The sequence below is a fragment of the Carya illinoinensis genome, chromosome 12 (assembly GCF_018687715.1).
Source record: "Carya illinoinensis cultivar Pawnee chromosome 12, C.illinoinensisPawnee_v1, whole genome shotgun sequence".
NCBI lineage: Eukaryota > Viridiplantae > Streptophyta > Magnoliopsida > Fagales > Juglandaceae > Carya > Carya illinoinensis.
In genome coordinates this window covers 27,979,706-28,000,403 of record NC_056763.1, presented here as the reverse complement: position 1 = coordinate 28,000,403, position 20,698 = coordinate 27,979,706, and the positions used below count along the sequence as shown (strand labels likewise).

At 35.4% G+C, this 20,698-nt stretch overlaps 3 protein-coding genes across 3 annotated transcripts; 2 read left to right on the top strand and 1 right to left on the bottom strand.

Annotated features, from left to right (window-relative positions):
- The first annotated feature begins 4,042 nt into the window (after nucleotides 1–4,042).
- LOC122290341 (L-lactate dehydrogenase A-like) lies at nucleotides 4,043–5,885 on the top strand. The gene is made up of 2 exons (XM_043097978.1): nucleotides 4,043–4,803; nucleotides 5,213–5,885. Exons 1-2 carry the CDS (start codon nucleotides 4,195–4,197, stop codon nucleotides 5,654–5,656), a joined length of 1,053 nt encoding a protein of 350 aa, XP_042953912.1. The 5' UTR covers nucleotides 4,043–4,194; the 3' UTR covers nucleotides 5,657–5,885.
- A 7,354-nt stretch (nucleotides 5,886–13,239) lies between these two features.
- LOC122289970 (14 kDa proline-rich protein DC2.15-like) lies at nucleotides 13,240–13,954 on the bottom strand. Its single transcript, XM_043097440.1, has one exon. It carries the CDS (start codon nucleotides 13,867–13,869, stop codon nucleotides 13,465–13,467), a length of 405 nt encoding a protein of 134 aa, XP_042953374.1. The 5' UTR covers nucleotides 13,870–13,954; the 3' UTR covers nucleotides 13,240–13,464.
- A 3,324-nt stretch (nucleotides 13,955–17,278) lies between these two features.
- On the top strand, nucleotides 17,279–18,086 carry LOC122289972 (14 kDa proline-rich protein DC2.15-like). The gene has a single exon (XM_043097441.1). The coding sequence runs from the start codon at nucleotides 17,420–17,422 to the stop codon at nucleotides 17,822–17,824; it is 405 nt and encodes a 134-aa protein (XP_042953375.1). The 5' UTR covers nucleotides 17,279–17,419; the 3' UTR covers nucleotides 17,825–18,086.
- The last annotated feature ends 2,612 nt before the right edge of the window (nucleotides 18,087–20,698 follow it).

The following is a 20,698-nucleotide window of genomic DNA, read 5'->3' as shown; positions in this document are numbered from 1 at the left end:
ATCATTGGCTGCAATGTTATTGAAAGATAAGTATTTTAGAAACACTGATATGTTACATGCTACTTTGGGTTTTAAACCTTCTTTTATGTGGAGAAGTCTGTGGGATTCATTGAGTTTGTTGAAAGAAGGGTTGGTATGGAGAGTTGGGAATGGTAAAAGTATAAAAATATGGGGAGATAGGTGGGTTCCAAAGGCTGTGACTTTTAAAATTCAATCTCCTATACATATACTGAATGCTGAGGCCAGGGTGGAGGAATTACTTTCAGTTGAGAATGGAGGATGGAATGAGGGACTTATAAAGCAAGTGCTTGATAAAGAAGAGGCTGCCATTGTATGTAATTTACCTGTCAGTTTTTCCAGACTTCCTGATAAGCAAATCTGAGCTTTCTTGAAAAATGGTATATACAATGTTAAAAGTGCTTACCATGTAGAAGTAAATAGAAAAAGAAGAGATGAGGGGGAGGTTTCAGAAAGTGCAGATGAAATATGGAGGAAGTTATGGATGTTAAATATACCAGGGGTTACAAAGATCTTTGTTTGGAAGACTATTACAAACTGTCTTCCAACAAAGAAAAATTTGTTTAAAAGAAAGGTTGTAAAAGAAGCTTTATGTCCAGTATGCAGAAAAGAGGATGAATCAATTTGTCATGCTTTGTGGAGTTGCATTGGAGCAGGAGATGTTTGAGCGTGTGAGTGGAGTCCAGTGCAGAAATGGTCAGCCAATGAAAGAGAGTTTTTTGAACTTCGGTATGAATGGTCTTTAAGGTTGACTCAGGATCAAATGGAACTGATGGCTGTGGTGTTGAGAAGGATATGGTTCAGAAGGAATGGTTGGGTCTTTGAAAACAGATTTGAGGGGCCTAATGATGTATTTAGTCAAGCTACAAGTTGCTTGAGTGAATATCAGCAGGCACAGGAGAAATAGCAGGCTCAATCAAAACAAAGAAATACTCAATGCAGTAGAGCTCTTCATTGGAAACCACCTGAAGGGGATATCGTGAAAGTAAACTGGGATGCAGCTCTAAGAAGTAATGATAGTAAATGTGGAATGGGGGTGGTGATTAGAAACAGCCGTGGTGATGTTTTAGTCTCATTATGCTGTTGCAGATTGAATGTTCCAAACCCTGTAGTAGTAGAAATTCATGCTCTATGGAGGGCAATGAAGTTGTGTGAGGAATTGAAATTCAGCAAAATTCAGTTAGAGGGAGATGCAATGTCTGTGATCAATGCAGTTAATAATGTAGAAGAATGTTGGGAATGGCATGGTCAATTGATAGAGGATGTGAAGTCTGTTTTGAAGAATAGAAAGAAGTGGTCTGTTTTACATGTTAATAGAGTTTGTAATAGTGTTGCACATGAACTTGCGAAAATTGTTTTAATTGTAGAGGAAGAGAGAGTCTAGATGGAGGATCATCCATAGGAGCTTTTGAAATCTGTGAACTTTGATAAACTTTGTAACTCAGTTAACAAGTAAATTCAAATAATAATAATAATAATAATAATAATAAGACGGATTAGTAAACACCCTACATACATTGATACGCACTATAAAGTACAAAAACACGCATGAATGATTCACGCCCACTAGCATGAGGAAAAAAAAAACGTTATTTGGACACTTCCTATAAATCCAAGATCCCTCGGCCTCGCTCTTCCCACTCCCACTACGTGCTCATAAGCCAAGACATAATAGAGGATGATCGTTCGTGGTTAATATTACTATTGAGAGGTTAAAAGTTAAAACACATTTTGGCACTTCCAAGCTTGGGTAACTTCATCGATTTTGTCCCTAAAGTTTGAATTTTCACCCTCCATTTCTAGTTTGAATTTTCATCCTCCATTTCTGTACTTGTTGTCAATGTAGCCCTTCTATGCAGATCAGCTAGCCTTCCTCAACATCTAAGGCAATAACAAATACAACGCGGGCATGGTCAGTTCACAAAAATGGTAGACCGATCCATAATCTCGTTATTCCACGGAAGCAGGAACAGATTCTATTCAAGTATTCCTGTACCCCACATGTTAAGTCAGATGCATTTTTCTGTGATCAGTGAGATGGTGACCCATTTCTGAAAACGTAATCGATTGACCATTTTTGTGTAACAGTTCGATCCTCGGAGAATAATATCGTCCAAATCTGCAAACATTATCATCCATTAAAGTGTTTTCGAATATCGTGGTAGGTATAGAGAAATACTTTACCCGAAATTACATAAAACTAATTTTATAAATTGATGTCTTTTCAAATTGTAAAGTAATAAGTCGTCATCAGACATTAATTCAGCGTGTAAACTTTTCATGGGATGAAATGTCATAACATATGTTGGAATTTTGAGGCAACGATTCATGCGGACTTTACTTTTCGTTGACTTTGAATTTTGATTCTGGAAGGTTTGAAAGTTGTTGGTCCTCTTCGCCGCTGGTTTTGTTGCATTTTCGTGGGTATCAAGAAAAAGGAAGATTTTAATTACTATAACGGTCCGGTCCGGTCAGATTTGGTCCAGTCAGATTCGGTTCGGTCAGATTCAGTCTATTATTTTTTTGATCTATCATTTTTTCGGATCGAAACGGACCAAATATCTAGTCGGTCCGTTCGGTCCAGTCAGCATTCGGTCCGATCCAATTATTCTTTTTTATTCTTTTATTTAAATAAATCAATTAAATATTTTATTTAAATTACTAAATTAAAATTAAATAAATTATTAATATAGATTATGAAACTAACTTATTAAAAAGAAATTTTATAGGGTCAATAATACGTATTATAAATTATATATACATATATAATACATATTCTAAATTCTAAATTATATTTATATATAAATCATAATATATATACTATATACATATATACATAACGGGAAATTCGTATTAGGTTAGTTAATTTATAATTTATCAATTGTTTTATATTTACTTATAATTTAGGTATTTTACAAAATATTTATCTAATAACTTTAATTAGATATAAATGTAGATGTTAGTAATTAGTTAATGGTGAATTGGTTATAATTAATTGATAATATACACTACTTAATTGATAGAATATTATTTTGTAATTACATATTTAAAATTTTATATTATAAATGGGAATAGGTTAGATGAAAATTACATAATTAATTATATAAAATAATATATATATATATAAAATAAAAATATATATTTTTAATTCGGTCGGTCCGGTCCACTTCGGTTCATGGAATCATGGACCGTGGACCGGACCGAACTAATTCGGTCCAAGGAATCATGGACCGAACCCAAACCCTAAATTTTTTGGTCCGGTCCGGACCAAACCAAATCGATCGATCCGATTAGTTTTTTCGGTCCAGACTGACCGTTTTGCAGCCCTAATTACTCTATTACGATTTTCGTGACAAATAATCGTGTATATTTTACTTTTAAAAAGAAAAATACTTTGCACTAATATCATACAATCAAATTCATAAATTTACATGATTTTATATATTACGTTACTTTTATTATAAAATAAAGTTAGAATAACATATAAATACATGATAATTTATAAATTTATTTTTATAAAAAAATTTTATAATTATAGCACTTATGTGTTATTTTTTTATAATTAGGATGACAACTATTGCACATGTTTGATATGATTCAGATATTACAATCGGAATAGAAAGATTTGTAACGAAAACTCATATAAGAAATTCTCAAGGAGATGTCACGTGATTTCTCTGCTGCCAAAAGATTGAATATACGAACTACTTTTAAAGTTTGAAAAAGTATATTCCATCGTATTATTTATTTATGCACACAGTCTAACATTCTTTCAAAATTATTATTTATTTCATTAAAGAAAGAAAGAAATAGAAGAGTAGGTAGACAAAATAATAAATTCAAAAAAGGTAGAATATTTTAGGGAAAAATAATAATAATTATATACATTATTAATAAATTATTTACAAAATATTGTGTCAGCTATGCATGATCTATTGGAAATGCTGTGATCGGCTGAAAGTAAAGACTACGATTAGTCGTGATTGGCTGAAAATAAAGAGTATTGATTAGTCTGAAACAAGGGGCAGGAACCGCTGCATCCCGTCTTTACTGCTCTCTCCAGCCGATATAAATCCACACAGAGCCACCAACGCTCTCTAGCCTCTACCCCACAAATCCCAAAACAGAGGAGAAACCACTCTCTCTGTTTCCAGCTTTCATCGTCAATTTGTCACCATGCACAAGACTTCTTCTGCCTCCTCCCTGGGTCCAGGAGGACTGGACCTTACCCAGGCCTTCTTCAAGCCCATCCAGAGCGCCGCCCCTCCCTCCCCTACCAAGCGCCACACCAAGATCTCCGTCATTGGTGCTGGCAACGTTGGCATGGCCATTGCCCAAACCATCCTCACTCAAGATCTCGCCGACGAGCTCGTCCTCGTCGATGCCAAGCCCGACAAGCTCCGCGGCGAGATGCTCGACCTCCAGCACGCCGCTGCCTTCCTCCCCCGCACCAAAATCCTGGCATCCGTTGACTACGAAATCACCGTCGGATCCGATCTCTGCATCGTCACGGCGGGGGCCCGCCAGATCCCCGGTGAGTCTAGGCTGAACCTGATTCAGAGGAACGTGTCTCTGTTCCAGAAAATCATACCCCCGCTCGCGCGGTACTCCCCGGAATCCATTCTGCTGATCGTTTCCAATCCCGTGGATGTGCTGACTTACGTGGCGTGGAAGCTGTCTGGATTCCCTTCGAATCGGGTCATTGGGTCGGGCACTAATTTGGATTCGTCTAGGTTTCGGTTCCTCATCGCTGATCATCTCGATGTCAATGCTCAGGATGTGCAGGTGAGTGGCGGTGCTCTAGATCCGTCCAAGCAGATACTGCTCCGTCGCTTATTGTTCATTCCTAAAAGTTAACTCTCTTAATATTTGTTTATTCCAACCATTATCGTACCCCATTTTAGTCTTATTTAAAAACAATATACTTGTCAAAAAAATATCTGTTTATTCCAACCTCAAGTAGAACATTTGTTTATCATACCCCAAGGAGAATATTTGATTTGTTTATGGCTTGGATTTTTTCTCCGAGAGTGTTTACAGTTTGATTTTGGTTGGTCCATTAGGTTTTCGATAGATTTTTAAATTGCATCGAAAACGACCAAAGCATCTTTTACAATTTATAGTCAACTTGTGGTCCTTTATCTTATTGCCTTAGCTAACTTTTCTGTTCGATCGGTTGGTCCAATGTGTGTAGGCATACATAGTTGGGGAGCATGGCGATAGCTCGGTTGCACTATGGTCGAGCATAAGCGTCGGTGGCGTGCCGGTGTTGAGCTTCCTAGAAAAACAACAAATCGCCTACGAGAAGGAAGCCTTGGCGAACATTCACAAAGCAGTCATAGGTGGTGCTTACGAAGTGATCAGCCTCAAGGGATACACTTCATGGGCAATTGGATACTCGGTTGCTAACTTGGCTCGGTCCATACTTAGGGACCAGAGGAAGATCCACCCCATCTCGGTCCTTGCAAAGGGGTTCTATGGGGTTGAAGGTGGGGACGTGTTCCTGAGCTTGCCGACCCAGCTCGGTAGGGGTGGGGTGCTGGGTGTCACCAATGTGCATCTCACGGAGGAGGAGGCGCAACAGCTCAGGGACTCGGCTAAGACCATCCTTGAGGTCCAAAACCAGCTGAATATATGACGAGACATAAATCTGAGTGGCCTGGCCTGGTCTGGCACCTAACTTTTGATTTGCTTTTGCGCGTATTTTGGCTTTTTGCGGTTTGGCTTTTTCAGCCATTAGGAACCGGCATGTCATAAGGATCACTTTTTTTATTTATTTAGTTTCGGGCTTCCTACTTATATGGAATCAGTTTCGATTTCCTATTTTCTCGCGTTTGTCACTAATAAAGCATGGCTATCGAGATTTATTTTGATCTTGCAAAACCATTTAACCATCCCCCGTTTTTCAGTAATGGAAATCTTATTGAGAAACAATTAGAAGAACATTTCATGCAACTCCAACAAAAACTCCCTGCACTCTTTTCTCAGCCTAACAGAAACCTGTATTAATGTAATCGATGTAGGGAGTAACTCTGAAAATACGAGATTTTCATTCTACAAGTTCTAGAGGTTAAATCCAAAGAAATTAGATTCGATCCATATGGGTCCCCAACGGCCTAGGAAGTTTCTCAGACAATGTCCCAGAATTTGGAGACATAGAACCCACATGATTATGAAGAAAAGATCATTGGATTCTAGACATAATAACTATTCTGATACAAAATAACAATTTATCAATCAATGACGTGACCATGCCTTTCCCGTCTAAGTAGTTGAAAAGCTGCTCTACACACTGCCGCCTTGCTGGAGTGACTCGTGATATCCATTGGTGGTGGTGGCGAAAGGAGGGGCCACATTCACGGTGAATATTATAATTTTGGTTTTTACGAGTTCGCTAATTCAGTTTTGCTTTGTTTTTTACTAAATATTTTTTCTTCTTCCGACCAAACAAAGATTTATTTACTTTGTCAAGAACTGTTTCCTGAAAATAATGTTTTTTAGATAATGTTAGTTTTGTTAATGGTATCCAGACGGGCCCTTAAATGAAGCCCAACCAGAGTCAAAAAGGCTTTCACTGTTTCTTCTCCGGAATGAGACTGTAGGGGCAAAACTGGGCCAAGCAATTTGGTCACATTGTTTGAGTCTGGCCCAATACATTTCGGTGTGCAAATACAAGGGTGGTAACACTTGAAACGGCGTCGTTGAAATGCATTGCCATTTGCCTGCCGTTGGGAGATGCACAACCAATGCCATGAACCAACGGCAACGGAGACACTAGACAGTATAGAGAAAAGCGGGTGTTCGGTTCCAGAGAGACGAGCAAATCATCGGGGAACATAAATGGCAGGGAGATTGAGCAACGTAGCATCCAGAATCATGGGTGGAAACGGCCTCGTTTGCGGCTCTGTGGCCTCCTCTCTTCGCCAACGTTCTGGGATGGGCCTCCCCGTCGGCAAACATATCGTCCCCGACAAACCCGTGAGTATAAACCACTTCACCTGAATCCCTATGTTTTCACTCTCACACACGGCTGAAAATTTATCATTTTGCTTATGATTTTCGGAAGCTTTGTTAATAAGAAAAACATCGAGGCCCTATGAACACTTTTTTTTTTCCCCTGAATCGGCTTCCTATCAATGACGAGCTAGTTTGGGACAACGGAACCGCATATCCCGAGCCCTGTATAGATCACATTGCCGATACAGTTGGAAAGGTAACAAAATTTTATCTATTGCTGAGCTTCCATTTCTGATTGTCTGAAATATGGATTTAAGTGTGATCGTGGGCTTTTTTTTTTTTTTTTCTTTTGTGAATTTGGAAACAGTATGAAGCATTGGCTTGGTTGTGCGGGGGCTTAGGATTTTTCACGTCTTTGGGATTGTTGGTTGTGTGGAACGATAAAGCCTCTAAGATACCGTTTGTAAGTCAAAAGCTCCAACCGGAAAATTTGATTTGTATTCTGTTGATTTTTTCAAATACGCTTTTTTCTTCTGTAATAGTTTGAAAGGTAGTTTGTCTATTTTATGAAACTTAGTTCTGCTTTATTATATCCCAATTTATTTTTGATGAAGTGAATTTGCTGTCTTCTTGTTATTCTCGGATGAGTTTCTTCCCATTTCTGATGGCGTAAAGGGTGGGTTTTTTGTAAGTAACGGAATATGTACAGAAAATCTCGATAAATGGATGAAACTGAGTACACCTGAAATACGCAAAAAGTGTCTTTATATACTACCGAATATAGGATTATTTAATAATTGCAATGAATCCATCAATTAGAACAGTTCATGTGGCTGACGGTCTGACTTTGTTGTCCTTGGTTGCTTATCGAGTCCTATTGCAAAAAATAATTCTATTTAGTATCCCACACACCACACCTTTTTATTTTTTATTTTTTATTTTTTTATTTTTTTTTTCCATAACAAGTATGTAACGTTGAATAAAAAAAAATTAAAATATGTAAAATATATTGTGTAGGATGATGAGTATCATAACCCATTGAAAAATAAGTTCTAAGCCAAATTGATAAATGTCACAAAACTGATCTTAATTCAGTGCTGATCTTAATTTGAGACAATGAAGGTGATAAAAATAGTCTTGTAGCACTTGTTTAAGCGAATGCCCATGATTAACTAGACAGCCTGATGTTTCTAGAACTTGAACAGAAACTTTACGTGGTTAAAAGAACTAAAACCGTTGATTTTGCTTGATAGTAGAGCAAATTTGGAGTCACAAACTTGCATGTACCCCAGTTGACATCAATTAGTACTGACGATATGCTTTACACACACAACTGTAGGAAACGGATTCACTCTATGTTTCCTTGTTGAACATTATTTACAATTGAGGGTGATCTTCTTCTGTAAGAAAGGACGATCAACTGCAAGAATCTTGTTGGTATATATTTTGAAGTTAATCTGCAGCTCAAACACTATTGGAGGTTGGGTAAAGCTGGTCTTTGCCAATCGACTGCTTGAAATGTGACGAACTTGGGGTATCGACTCATTCAAAAAGAAAACAACTTTGATTGCACTACAAGATCCAGTGCCAATATGATGCTAAAACCAGTTTCTTTTAGACTTATGGAATCATTCTACTTACACCTTGGAGTGCATTTATGTTGAGAAGCATCTATGCCTTCACCTTCTATTTAATCCCTCCTGATTTATAATGTCGTCTGCTCATCTTCTCCTGATACTTCTGTTATTCTTTCTGATCCTGAATCATGACATATCCGTTTCTATGGAGCAGACCCCAAAAGTCTATCCATATGACAACCTACGAGTGGAGCTTGGTGGCCAACCATAGTTAGATCCATGGGCAACTAATTGCACAGTTCTTGTCGTTCCATTTCTACATATCCATTTGTTTATTTGTACGCTTTTGGAGATTGAATGGTTAAAATAATGCACCATGCTTCTATGTCAGCAAAACAGACATCTTCAAACATGGAGCAAAGTTTGGTACTGTCTGAATCGCATTAATTTTAGTTTTCGTGACTAAATGCCTAATTCCATGTTTTTACTTGGTGTGCCATAAGTGATAAGTCGAGAGGAGCTGTTGTGATAGCTAGTCTCTCCCTATTTTGCAATTTGAGTGTATTAACTATCGGTTGCAAGGGCGGCTTTTGTTTCACTTCCTAGCTAAGATACAACGATGGCAGCAGGGGCCCATATGCCTCGTGATCTGGACTGCTGAATGTTCTAAGTTTTACTTTTCTGCCTTTTCCTTCTGCTAAACTTTGATAAACTAATGTACTCAACAAATGTTTAGCTAAACAAAGCCTCGTTTGGATTGGAAAATGATATCATTTTATTTCATAATTATAATTTTCTTAAATTTTTAAATAAAATATAATAAATAATTTAATTTTTTTAAATTCTAATTTAATTTTTTTAAATTTTATAATAATAATAATAATAATATTTTATTTAATTTTTATTTTTTATTTAAAATTATTTCATCTCATCTCTAAATTTAAATGAGTGTCTCGAGCATGAATCTTTTTGAGGCGAGGGTTTTGCGCTTGATTTAATTGCCTCAGTAATGATAAATTACTTTTGATCGTCTTAGATGAATTCACAAGTAGCGGCGGCTAGATAGATCATAGACATCAAACTGCGTTCTTTTATATATATATATATATATATATTTGTTTTCTAGGAAAAATGTGAAAATCAAAAGCAAAAATATTGATTCAGGAAGTTCACGTGTTTACATCGTGAAATGAACTCGACAATAACGCATATCCGCACTGCAAACCCTATGGCTCTATGCTTCCATCTGTTCAGATTCGGCCAGGCTACAATAATTTATCCTTATCTATATATATATATATATATGCCAACACGAATAAATTATGTACGGATGGCCAATAAAAAAATATATATAACTCTCAGAAATGGTTTTAAACCATGAAAATCACCCTCGAGGACAGTCCATAAAGACAATAAAAGAAATCAGAGAAGCCGGGTCTGTTTGTCTACTTAATTCATCTAAATTTATCTTATTTAATTATTATAATTTTTTATTAATTTTAACATAAAATATAATAAATAATTTAATTTTTTAATTTTAAAATAATAATAATATTAAAATATAATATTTTATTTAACTTTTAACTTTAATCTTAATTCGACCTAACATCCCAACAAAACTTACGCAAGAGAGGTAATAAGTGGAAGCAGCCATGTTCAAAGTTGTACCGAGGCATTCACGGATTTAAAATCGAATATAATGCTCATGGGACAACCGACAAAAGCCCCGAAACTGCCAATTTAATTTTGGAACTAGCTAGAGGAATGCTGTATAGTTTCAATGATTTTATAACATATTATTAATAAAGTGTAAAAAAATACATATAAAATTTTTATTTCAATTAATAATAGGCATTTTCTTGACTTCTACGTCAGATAAAATAGTCACGGGTGTTCATAAAATTCAGCAGCTATTAATGACCCTAGCTAGGACCCAATCAGAATTGCTGGCAGTACTAAGCCCTGAAGACGACACCCAAAGCCACGGGTTCGATTAATTTGACCGTCCAAAGGTTAAAAGGCATGCTCTTTCATCTTCTTGATTTTCAACTAATTCATGTCCGTTAAGGGACGCCTTGCCAGCAACACTTGCTTGTGCATGCCTTGTGCTCCATGTTCACCTTCCCCCTGCCCAAGCCATCCGAATATACCCCATCTTACACCTTCGATTATAAGCTTACACAGGCAACCCTCCTGGAGGTGGTGACGGTCGTGTACCCGCAGCAGCCGCCTTCTTAACTCAACCATTTTATCCCATCGATGCCACTTAAACTAGGGTTTTCTTCGTAGATGTGCTTGGAGCTTTGGTGCATATATGCTGGATTAGGCAAACCGGTTGAGAATGCATATTGCTAGTTAGGTGACCGGTGCTGGTGCTTAAACGTCTGTTTGAGCTTGAAGCGCGCAGTTGTTTATCTTGGCACTACCATAAGGCTTGAGACGTCAACTCTTTCATTCCTTTCGCTGATCTTCATGAAGTACTCTGAATAACTTGTGTAAGTATATTTCATTTTCAAAATGGATATATCTGTTTAATTATATCCCAAAAGTTTAAGCTCATGGAAGGGATATATATATTTTAGAATTTATTTGATATCTTTGACGCTCCCTTCACGTATAGGAAAGATTAGTCTCTATCAATGATAAAATGTAAAATCAGGATATGAACTCATAATCTCTATTATAATATAGTGTAAAATCATCATTTTATATATATATATATATATATTATATATATATATATATATCCTTAATATGGATTACGTGGCCAACTGACGGATGTTACGTTGTTCATTCTAGCTTTAATAATGCTTCTAAATCTTATTAGAGAGTTGGGTACTTTGGTGTACTGTCCGGTGCTTTTGTTTTTTGATTAACGCCATGTATTCTATAAATGATCGATCAATTATTGTGGTGTAAGTCGCCGTAGCTAGGGTTTGAAAGGAAAGGTATAGATAATGTATAATATATATAATGTACTTCATTTGGAGTGAGCTTGATTAATTCAAGGGGTTTGAGCTAATAATTAGTCATTTATCTATTGGTTTGTTTGCTATTATATAAGCAGCTTCTTGACTAAAATCAACGGCTCACGGGATGAAATGATGGTTATTGGCCGGTTACCATCTAATTCACCTAATTATTACTACCAAGAATAGTAATTATGCCGGAAATTAGATTTGGTTTTTAGTCGTACGTTCATGTCAACGTCCCCACATCTTGTGTATATGATAGCCCAAAATGAAAACAGTACGCATTGTGATCATGAGACTCTGAAAAACTAAAAGCAAAGGTTTCATACTTTCATCATTATATAAAAGCATATCTATTTATACAAAAAATCTATTCATCATCTTAATTCTTATCATCCTTTCATCATCTTATAATGGGCATTAGATGATAGGTTCATAAGTGAAATATAATAAATAATCTCTTATCATCTAATGTTATATAATAAGATGATTGGAAGATAATGAGAATTAGAATAATAAGTAGCATTACTCATATATATATATATATATATATATATAGTTAATCAAGTCGATCGGACGTATGACGTAGTAAATTTCAATATATTAATTTTCCCCCATTTTTAATCTTATGATTTTTTCGATTGGAAGTTTCTAGAAAGTTTCGAAGCTTTCGGATGATCAGCATGATTAATAGATTGGATTTGAGAATACTTTTATAATTAGTTGAGATTAATTAATGGGGCAGGGAATCTTTCTTTCCTACATGCACGGTGATCATGGAGTGCAATGAACATATATATTCTGTCTTCCTTTTTCCATGTGAGAGGGGTTGCATTTTCTTCACCAAACTATCAGTCACGGGGAGAACAGTTCTGGTGGTTTCCACTTGCCAATCGCGCGCCACAAACTTCATCATCATGGCTTGTAAATGAAGCTAAAGGACTAAAGGAAGGATCGAGTACAGCAGTGCATAAAACCTAGACCGGGACTTCATTTCTTCTTCTTTAGTAATCCAAGGAATAAACGACATATTAGAACAGCCATGGCGTGTTTTGACGATCCTACCATCCACTTTGTGGGCCGCATATGTTTGGTTTTACCATTGCAATGATCTGACTTCCTTTTAGTGGATGAGCATGCATACATGTCTAAAGATATGGAGTACGCGCGCATCTAATCAAAATACTTCCCTATCAAATCACTCATTCGAACCCCATATATATAGCAATCTACAATGGATCAAATGTGAGAGGATATTTAACTATTAAGAGGCTCGGTTACGTTGTCCTCGGATATTGTACGTTATCAATCATTTTTCTCAAGCATATATAGACAAATGATGCATCGATGCCTGCAGAGCGGTAACCATCCATTTTGCTGTCCCTGCATGCATGAGCTAGATCAAATGCAACAGTCATGTGATAATTAGTACTGCAGCTAGCAACCCGGGAAATTGAGTTCCAGAGTTCAGAATTCGATCCTTTCGTTTAGTTCTTTGATCTGTGGAGCTCGCAGGCCGCCTAGCTGATGAAGGCATGCATGCTTATTATTGTACAAATTGATAGGCATCAGTAGTACTATTAATATAAATTTAGTTTGTATGAAATCAGTATCAGTGCACCTATACTTCTAGGATGAGGTTTCACCAAAATTAAAAGGAAGATACTTTTGAATCGAGTTGAGAAGAGAAAAAAAAAATACAAAAAGGGAAAAAGTACGAAAGAAAGATAAATATTTTTCTATTTCCCATAGAATTACACAAGCAAACATCAATATGAAAACTTATTCATAATCACTCGTCAAATCCGAAAACCGCTATAGCAAGGAAACCGAGCAATATTTCCTACTTACGACACACATGATGAAATATTACAAAATATTATTATAGTTGAAAGCCAGGGAAAGCCATACTACGACAGGAAATGATCAAATTTTCACTTCTAGGCACACTTGAATCCAGATGGAACGTTCTTTGAACAAACATTGAGAAGCAAACTGAGGGAAAGTGGGATGTTGAGGTTGATGCCCAGTATATTAGCTTTGATGGCAGTGCAAAGACAGACAGCTGCCTCAAGGTCAGCAAGGCCCTGTATGAGAGTGCAGCAGGGAGTTACAGGAGGGGTGCCGATGGTAACGTTAAGCAAACCACTAAGCAGATCAGCACATACTCCTAGTTTGAGGGCATCCCTAGGGCAGGAGGCCTGGGAAGGGGTGGGGCTGGGCTTTGGCCTCGGCTTTGGTTTTGGATTCGGACTAGGGCATGTGCCACATGCAGTGACAAGTGCAAAGAAGAGAAGATTGAGGGAGAAAAAGAGAGCAAGAGAGGCAGAGCTTTTGGAAGCCATATCCCAAACCCTAATTGTAGGTATACAGCAGATATATACTAGAAAAGTTATAGAAGTACTTGTGAGGATATTGGATTTGAAGTGCAAGGGAGGGTTTTTATAGGCTGCAAGGAGGGCGATCGAGCTCCCAAATTTGATGTTATCATAAGAGAACTTAAATATAGAAAAATAAAGGCAAAGACCCATGTGTCGTCCTCGGAGTTTAGATGTTAAAGTAAGCAAATTTTGGCTAACTTTTGGATGTTTGTGGGGTGGGGCTTTGCAAGTTGACATGTTCATGCGGCCTTCCTAGCTAGCATCAATAATATCCCTCTGGATCTATCCTAGCGCGTGCATCCATAGAATCGCTCGGTTAGCCTGTGAAAATTTTCCCACATCAGGTTCAGGCCTACCGGTTGCAATCAGCTTGGGGAAATTTTCGGGAGTAGCTTTTAATCGATGATATTAATGACGAGAGACTGGATCATCTCCCACTAATTCCTTCTAAAAAAAGCAATTTTCTTCTCTAAATGCTTCCTTTCAAATCAGGCTAAATCATATAGGATACTGCCAAGGACTCGTAAGTCATTACTTGGATGTCGATTCACACCCTGTTAACCGATCTCGATCTCTTTCTCACAAATATTCTACTTTATATTTACTGTATTCATGTACTTAATTAATGACTAATCATGATTAAGATAAATAATATTTGCAGTCGTAGAGTGTGTAAGTGCCGCGCAATTTTTTTGAAAAAAAGTGAATAAATATAAGACTGGCCTATATAAAAAAAATTAATTTTTTAATAATAGATCTCAATCTTTTTTAAAAAGATTATGTAGCGCTTACACACTTTATAACTTTATATAACATTACTTCATGATTAACTTCATTTAATAGCTAGATAACTAGGTTTATTAATTTGTGTTTGTGTGTGTATTTTGGGCAAAGACGTGAAATAAATGGATTAGGTTTTTATGCATATATGTTGGAGAAACAATTCAAATGAACGGATCATAATATCATGAATATTATATTATATATTATGATTATTTCACTTTTGAACCTAATCTCTTCAAAAAACAAAAGTTATATAAGGATTGAAAGACAGCCTTGTTTTCTTTTATAAAATATCTCATTTCATCTCATCTTACTTAATCTTACAATTTTTTCAAATTTCAATACAAAATAAAATAAATAATTCAATTTTTTTAAATTACAGTACCAAAATAATATTAAAATAATATATTTTAATAATATTTTATTTAACTTTCAACTTTAATCTTAACTATCTCATCTCATTTCTGAAAACAAAAGAGATTGATATATGAATAACGTTACATACAGTTGTGGAGTATGTAAATACCACCCAATCGCTTTGAAAAAGAGTGAGGTTCACGATTAAAAAGTTAATTTTTTTTCATGTGGGTCCCGTATTAATTTATTTTTTTCAAAAAGATTGCACAACGCTTGCACAACCACGACTGCAAATATCATTTATCTTAATATATATAATTTGAAATCAAGAAAATTCTACCGACTTCACCCCATAACAAAGGTTCTAGTTATATATTTCTTTCTTATCAATTATCAAATCAACTAAGCTATGAGTGTTAACACACACATATATATATATAATTAAATCTATCTCTTTACATCAGTTTAAATTTTTAGATAAATGATGATTCTAAATGCATGTTGGACCTAATCATTGAGAATGAGTCTAGTCCATACATGAGGTCCCATATTGTTAAGAAAAATATAAATAATTTAATCGATATCTTTTTATTAACTTAAAATTTTGAAACAGTGATTTTATAATTCCAATATGTATACTTTCTTCTTCTTTAATTTTAGTTGTGTTTTTAGCGTGCATAATTTCTTTAATGTCGGCATGTTCCATGGGCGGAATTTGCCGCTGGATGAAAGAATCACGGGCAGCCCTCAAAAACAATATTTATAGGATTCCCCGGCCTCCGGCCTAAAATGGCCCAAGTCAAACAATAATGTCGGGACTTTGCAAATTATTTTCTTCGATTCACACCAGGTGAAGCCATCTTTCACCCTACAAATTATGAGATAAATATAAAGCTATGTCCAGGGTGCGTGCGTGCGTGCGTCCTGTCCCCTATATATAATATAAAATACTAGTCTTTTGTTTGGTGAAGAGGAAAATTGCGATGTTAATTATTATAAATTAAGAGTAATGCTATATACAGTCGTGGAATGTGCAAACGTCACCCAATCATTTTGAAAAATAGTGGGGTCCACAGTTAAAAAATTAATTTTTTTCTATGTGAGTCCCGTATTAATTCACTTTTTACAAAGAGACTGCGCGACGCTTGCACAATCACGACTGCAAATATCATTTCTCATGAATTAATTAAGATGCTGCTTAGATAGTGAGTTGAGATAAAAAAATTAAAAATTAAATAAAATATTGTTTGAATATTAATTGTTATATTGAATTGTCTACTATATTTTATGTAAAATTTTAAAAATTTTATAATAATAAAATGAGGTGAAACACTTTTACTATTCAAACAGAGCCCAAGTTGATAATAAATTAGATCGATGGTCCCTTCAGTACGATAATTAAGTTCTTGATCTATATTGTCTTGATCATGTGTAGGTGACGGCCCCAAGTTTTATTTCCAGCTAATACCAACTGAATTTGGAGACCATTTAAATTTAATTCCCTTTACATGAAACGATAAGGTACTAGCACAAGATCATCATCGTACTGGATAGACCCATTGAGTTATTATAATCTCTTGAATATGAGGTATAGATGATCGGGCTTACATGGATAACTAGCTAGCTTGTACAAAAGTGAGGGTACGTATATACTCATGTGATCAGTTTCTCTTGGGCGTTGGAATTGAAGGCATGCATGCATATTGGCCGGGCTTGTATATTTATAAGTTTAGTCCCGGACCTATCCCTCTGATATATAATATATATATATATATATATATATATATCTCGAGTCATGAATTTTTGGAATTAAGCACTACTTTCAGACCTCAGTAGTACTCAATCTGAATGAGACTTTAATTTGGGTTAAACAACTAATTAATTAATTAAAAGCATCAGTTCATTGATTGATGAGTACGTACTGTATATATCCGTAGTTGGGGCTAGCTAATAATTAAGAATTAAAACTCCCTCATCAGTATTCGTTCAAAAAAAAGAAAAAGAACTTTAGGTTGTTGCGTATATAAAATGTAAGTGGCCGTCAGTTTCATTATCTATAGAGATTCGAAAGAACTCCTCCATTGATCATATATAATATTACGGACGTAGAATCCCTTGTTTTCTTGCGGCCAGCTAAATTCTCGGTCAATGTTGCTTCACATGATGTAGCATGTTCACTGCCTTGTTCTCTATATTTAGCTAAACTTATACCTTAAGTAAGACCAATTACTAAGCATGCTAACAACTGATCATGTATTGCTCTTAAATTTCTGCTATAAATAGCGCCTCTTTACATCTCCATAACAAAACCATTAACGCATTATCGACACTAAAAGTAGGGATTAGCACTTGGGTAAAAGTTTCAGATCATCAGATGGGTTCGGAGATATCTTTGCAAGCTGCTCTTTTCATCTCACTCAACCTTCTCTTCTTTACCCTTGTAAGTGGTAATTGCTACACTTGTCCTAAGCCTAAGCCAAACCCTAACCCAAGCCCGAGTAGTACTCCTACAGCCACGCAGAGCTGCCCCAGAGACGCCCTGAAGCTGGGAGTCTGTGCCAAGTTACTTAATGGAACGGTCGGTGCAGTTGTCGGGACCCCACCAGATGCCCCATGCTGCTCTCTAATCCAAGGGCTTGTCGATCTTGAAGCTGCACTATGCCTCTGCACTGCCATTAAGGCTAACATCCTTGGCATCAACCTTAACATCCCCGTTTCCCTTAGCTTGCTCATCAATACTTGTGGGAAGAACGTCCCCTCTGGCTTCCAATGTGCCTAGCTGGCTACGCATGACTTCTTTAGATCTATCTATCTGATTTACAACGCTGCTGTGTATTTTTGTTTTTTGTTAATTTGTGTACGTTTTTCTCTCCTTCATGATGAAGTGTTTGTTAATTGTCTACTAGCAAGTGTTGATTAATAATTGTACTAGGTACGTCCGTATGCATCAATTTCTACTTTACAAAACTGTCCAGGCTAGGCTTGTCTATTTTAAGCCAAATTTGAATGAAATTAAAGGAAAATAGCATTCTTCGTGAACATTTTCTTTTTCCTCATACAATACATGCATGTGCCCGTCGACTAATGATCTGCATATATATATATATATAGTATGTACATGAAGCACGTATGCCGTGATTTACGTAACCGCAATGGCAATAAGACATCCTTAATTGTACAAAGGGTAAAACTTAAACCTTAAACGTCATGACGATATATATAGCAGTTGTACTACATTTAACTGCACTAATCGCAGTGCTACATGCATGGACATCATTGATCCCGAGCGAGAAGCCCAAATGGGCTGTGCATATTTTTTAGTGCAAACAAGAAAGATACTGATACGATCACAAACCGGCCGCTATTGTGCGTGATCATATTGTACAAAACAACGGGCTCTGGCACTAGTTTCTTAGAAACCCTGTATACTACACATATATAAATATATATATTCCCCATGATACTCAGTTTTCCCCCCACCATTATGCAGTTCCCAACGAGTCCAGTTGCTGTTGAGAAAAATATGATTTTTACAGGGATATGTAAATCTCCGTGACTAATACTTTGATCATTAATATCATCATGAGAACTGCTTCAACGGATAGCAGACCGTAGCCATTACTCCAAAATCTCATCTGCACAGTAGTTCCGTAACTTCCGTTATCCTCAACTAAATTGTTCCCTTGTGTCTTCTCATATCTCTGTTGGCAAAGGCAATACTAGTCTAAGGCTGTAGTTTCGTAGAAACCATCTACAGCGGTTACATTCTAAAATATTTCTTTTGTATGTGCTGTAGTGTATGTATATATACATGTCATGATCGACTTCCATTGCCAACCAATTAATTGCAGCTATCTATTTGTTTATGAAGAAATTGATGAATTAACTTATCTCATAAAACTGGTTCAATAAGATAGAGTTGCTCATTGCTTATAAACATACATAAGACCTTGTCTACAATCAATGTAGGATTATTCTTCAACACCTTTTTTTACATACAAACCAATATTTTTTCTACTTCTTGTCACGGAGTAAGTAGTATGGACCTTTATTCGTCCTGTGGCAGACTTTGATATTATAAAAAAATTCATAAGCTCAACCCATCTCATAAAACCGGTTCAACAAAAAAGAGTTACTTATTACTTATAAACATACCCAAGACCTTATTAACAAATAATAAGGGATTTATTCTTCAACAGTTCTGAATTGAATTATCAATGGTATATATTTCCCATATATGAATTAGTATTTATCTAAATTATGATGTTGATTAATCTTGCCACTATAGAAAGATGACCATTTATGATGAATTATATACAATAAAAATGACTATTTAAGATTAAAATAGATTTATTTTAACGGAAAATAATCATTTTCATAGGAAATAATTAGTCACAACTGAACAGTTTTCTTGTAATGCATCCCCAGATGATCTACCTTCATGAAAGATTCTTTTGGACCGACATCTAAGCTGGCTCTTATAATATAAAGCGAGTCCTAATTGCAGCTTATGAAATTATATGAACAAGGAAAGCACAGTGAATTAGCCGACAAAAATCTCATTCATGATTAAGGATAGATCAAGACGTTAATTATAAAAATAAAAACATAAAAATAAAAATAAAAAAAAAAACTAGTTTATAATGGGAACTCCTTAGTCACGAGTTCTTTTTTGCAGATCGAGAAAGAAATTAAGGCCAGGGGGGTTTTACCAACTATATATATAGCTTAAGTTCAACATGTGAATCAACAGTACGTTCTACAACTCATGTGACACTTAGAAAAAGGATTAACTTTTGCAGGTCCAAATGCGATTTGGACTTTGACCAGCCACTTGTAAGCAAGATTTGGATTTACAAGGAATATTGATTATCTATAATATCGGATCTGATCCACATGATCCACATGGGGAAGATTCACGGAGATCAATCAAATTGACATATCAAGTCCTAATTAGTTGTAATATTTAACCTTATTATTTTTTTAATAGTTGTTCTACTCAGCAGCTCTACACCATACATCTATTAAAATAAATAAATAAATAAATAAATAAAAACAACTGTGTGATGTAGGACCACTGAATATAGTTTTTCTTTTTTAATATATATTTCTATTGGGTCTTAGCACTCAGATCATGACCTTCTTGACGTGGCATCATCACGTAGTGCCAAGTGATTTATTAAAATTAAAAAAAGAAGTTTTGAAAATATATAAAAAGATGAAAGATTAAAACTCTAGATTAATGCTTTCTGCTCATTTATGTTTTTATTTTTAATTTATTTAATAAATTACATAGCATTATATATTGATGCCACGTCTAAAAAGTAATCTGAACGATAAGTTTAAAATAGCAAAATAGCATTATTTATCATTATTTTTCCATATAAGACATGTCTATTAGTACAGTTGATAATGTCTTTAACTCGTTATCGAGCACCTCAAAGATGACAAAGCTCAAAAAACTAGAATTAAAAAGTTAACAAAGACAGAATAAAAGATCGAACAAAAATAATAAACTTATTTTTTATTTACAATTTGTATATAACTATGTAGAAAATAATATTATTTTAAATTTTATTTTGACTTTATTGATAATTTGATGTGTTTAAATATAATATAAAAATATTATTTTATTTAAAATTATTTATAAATT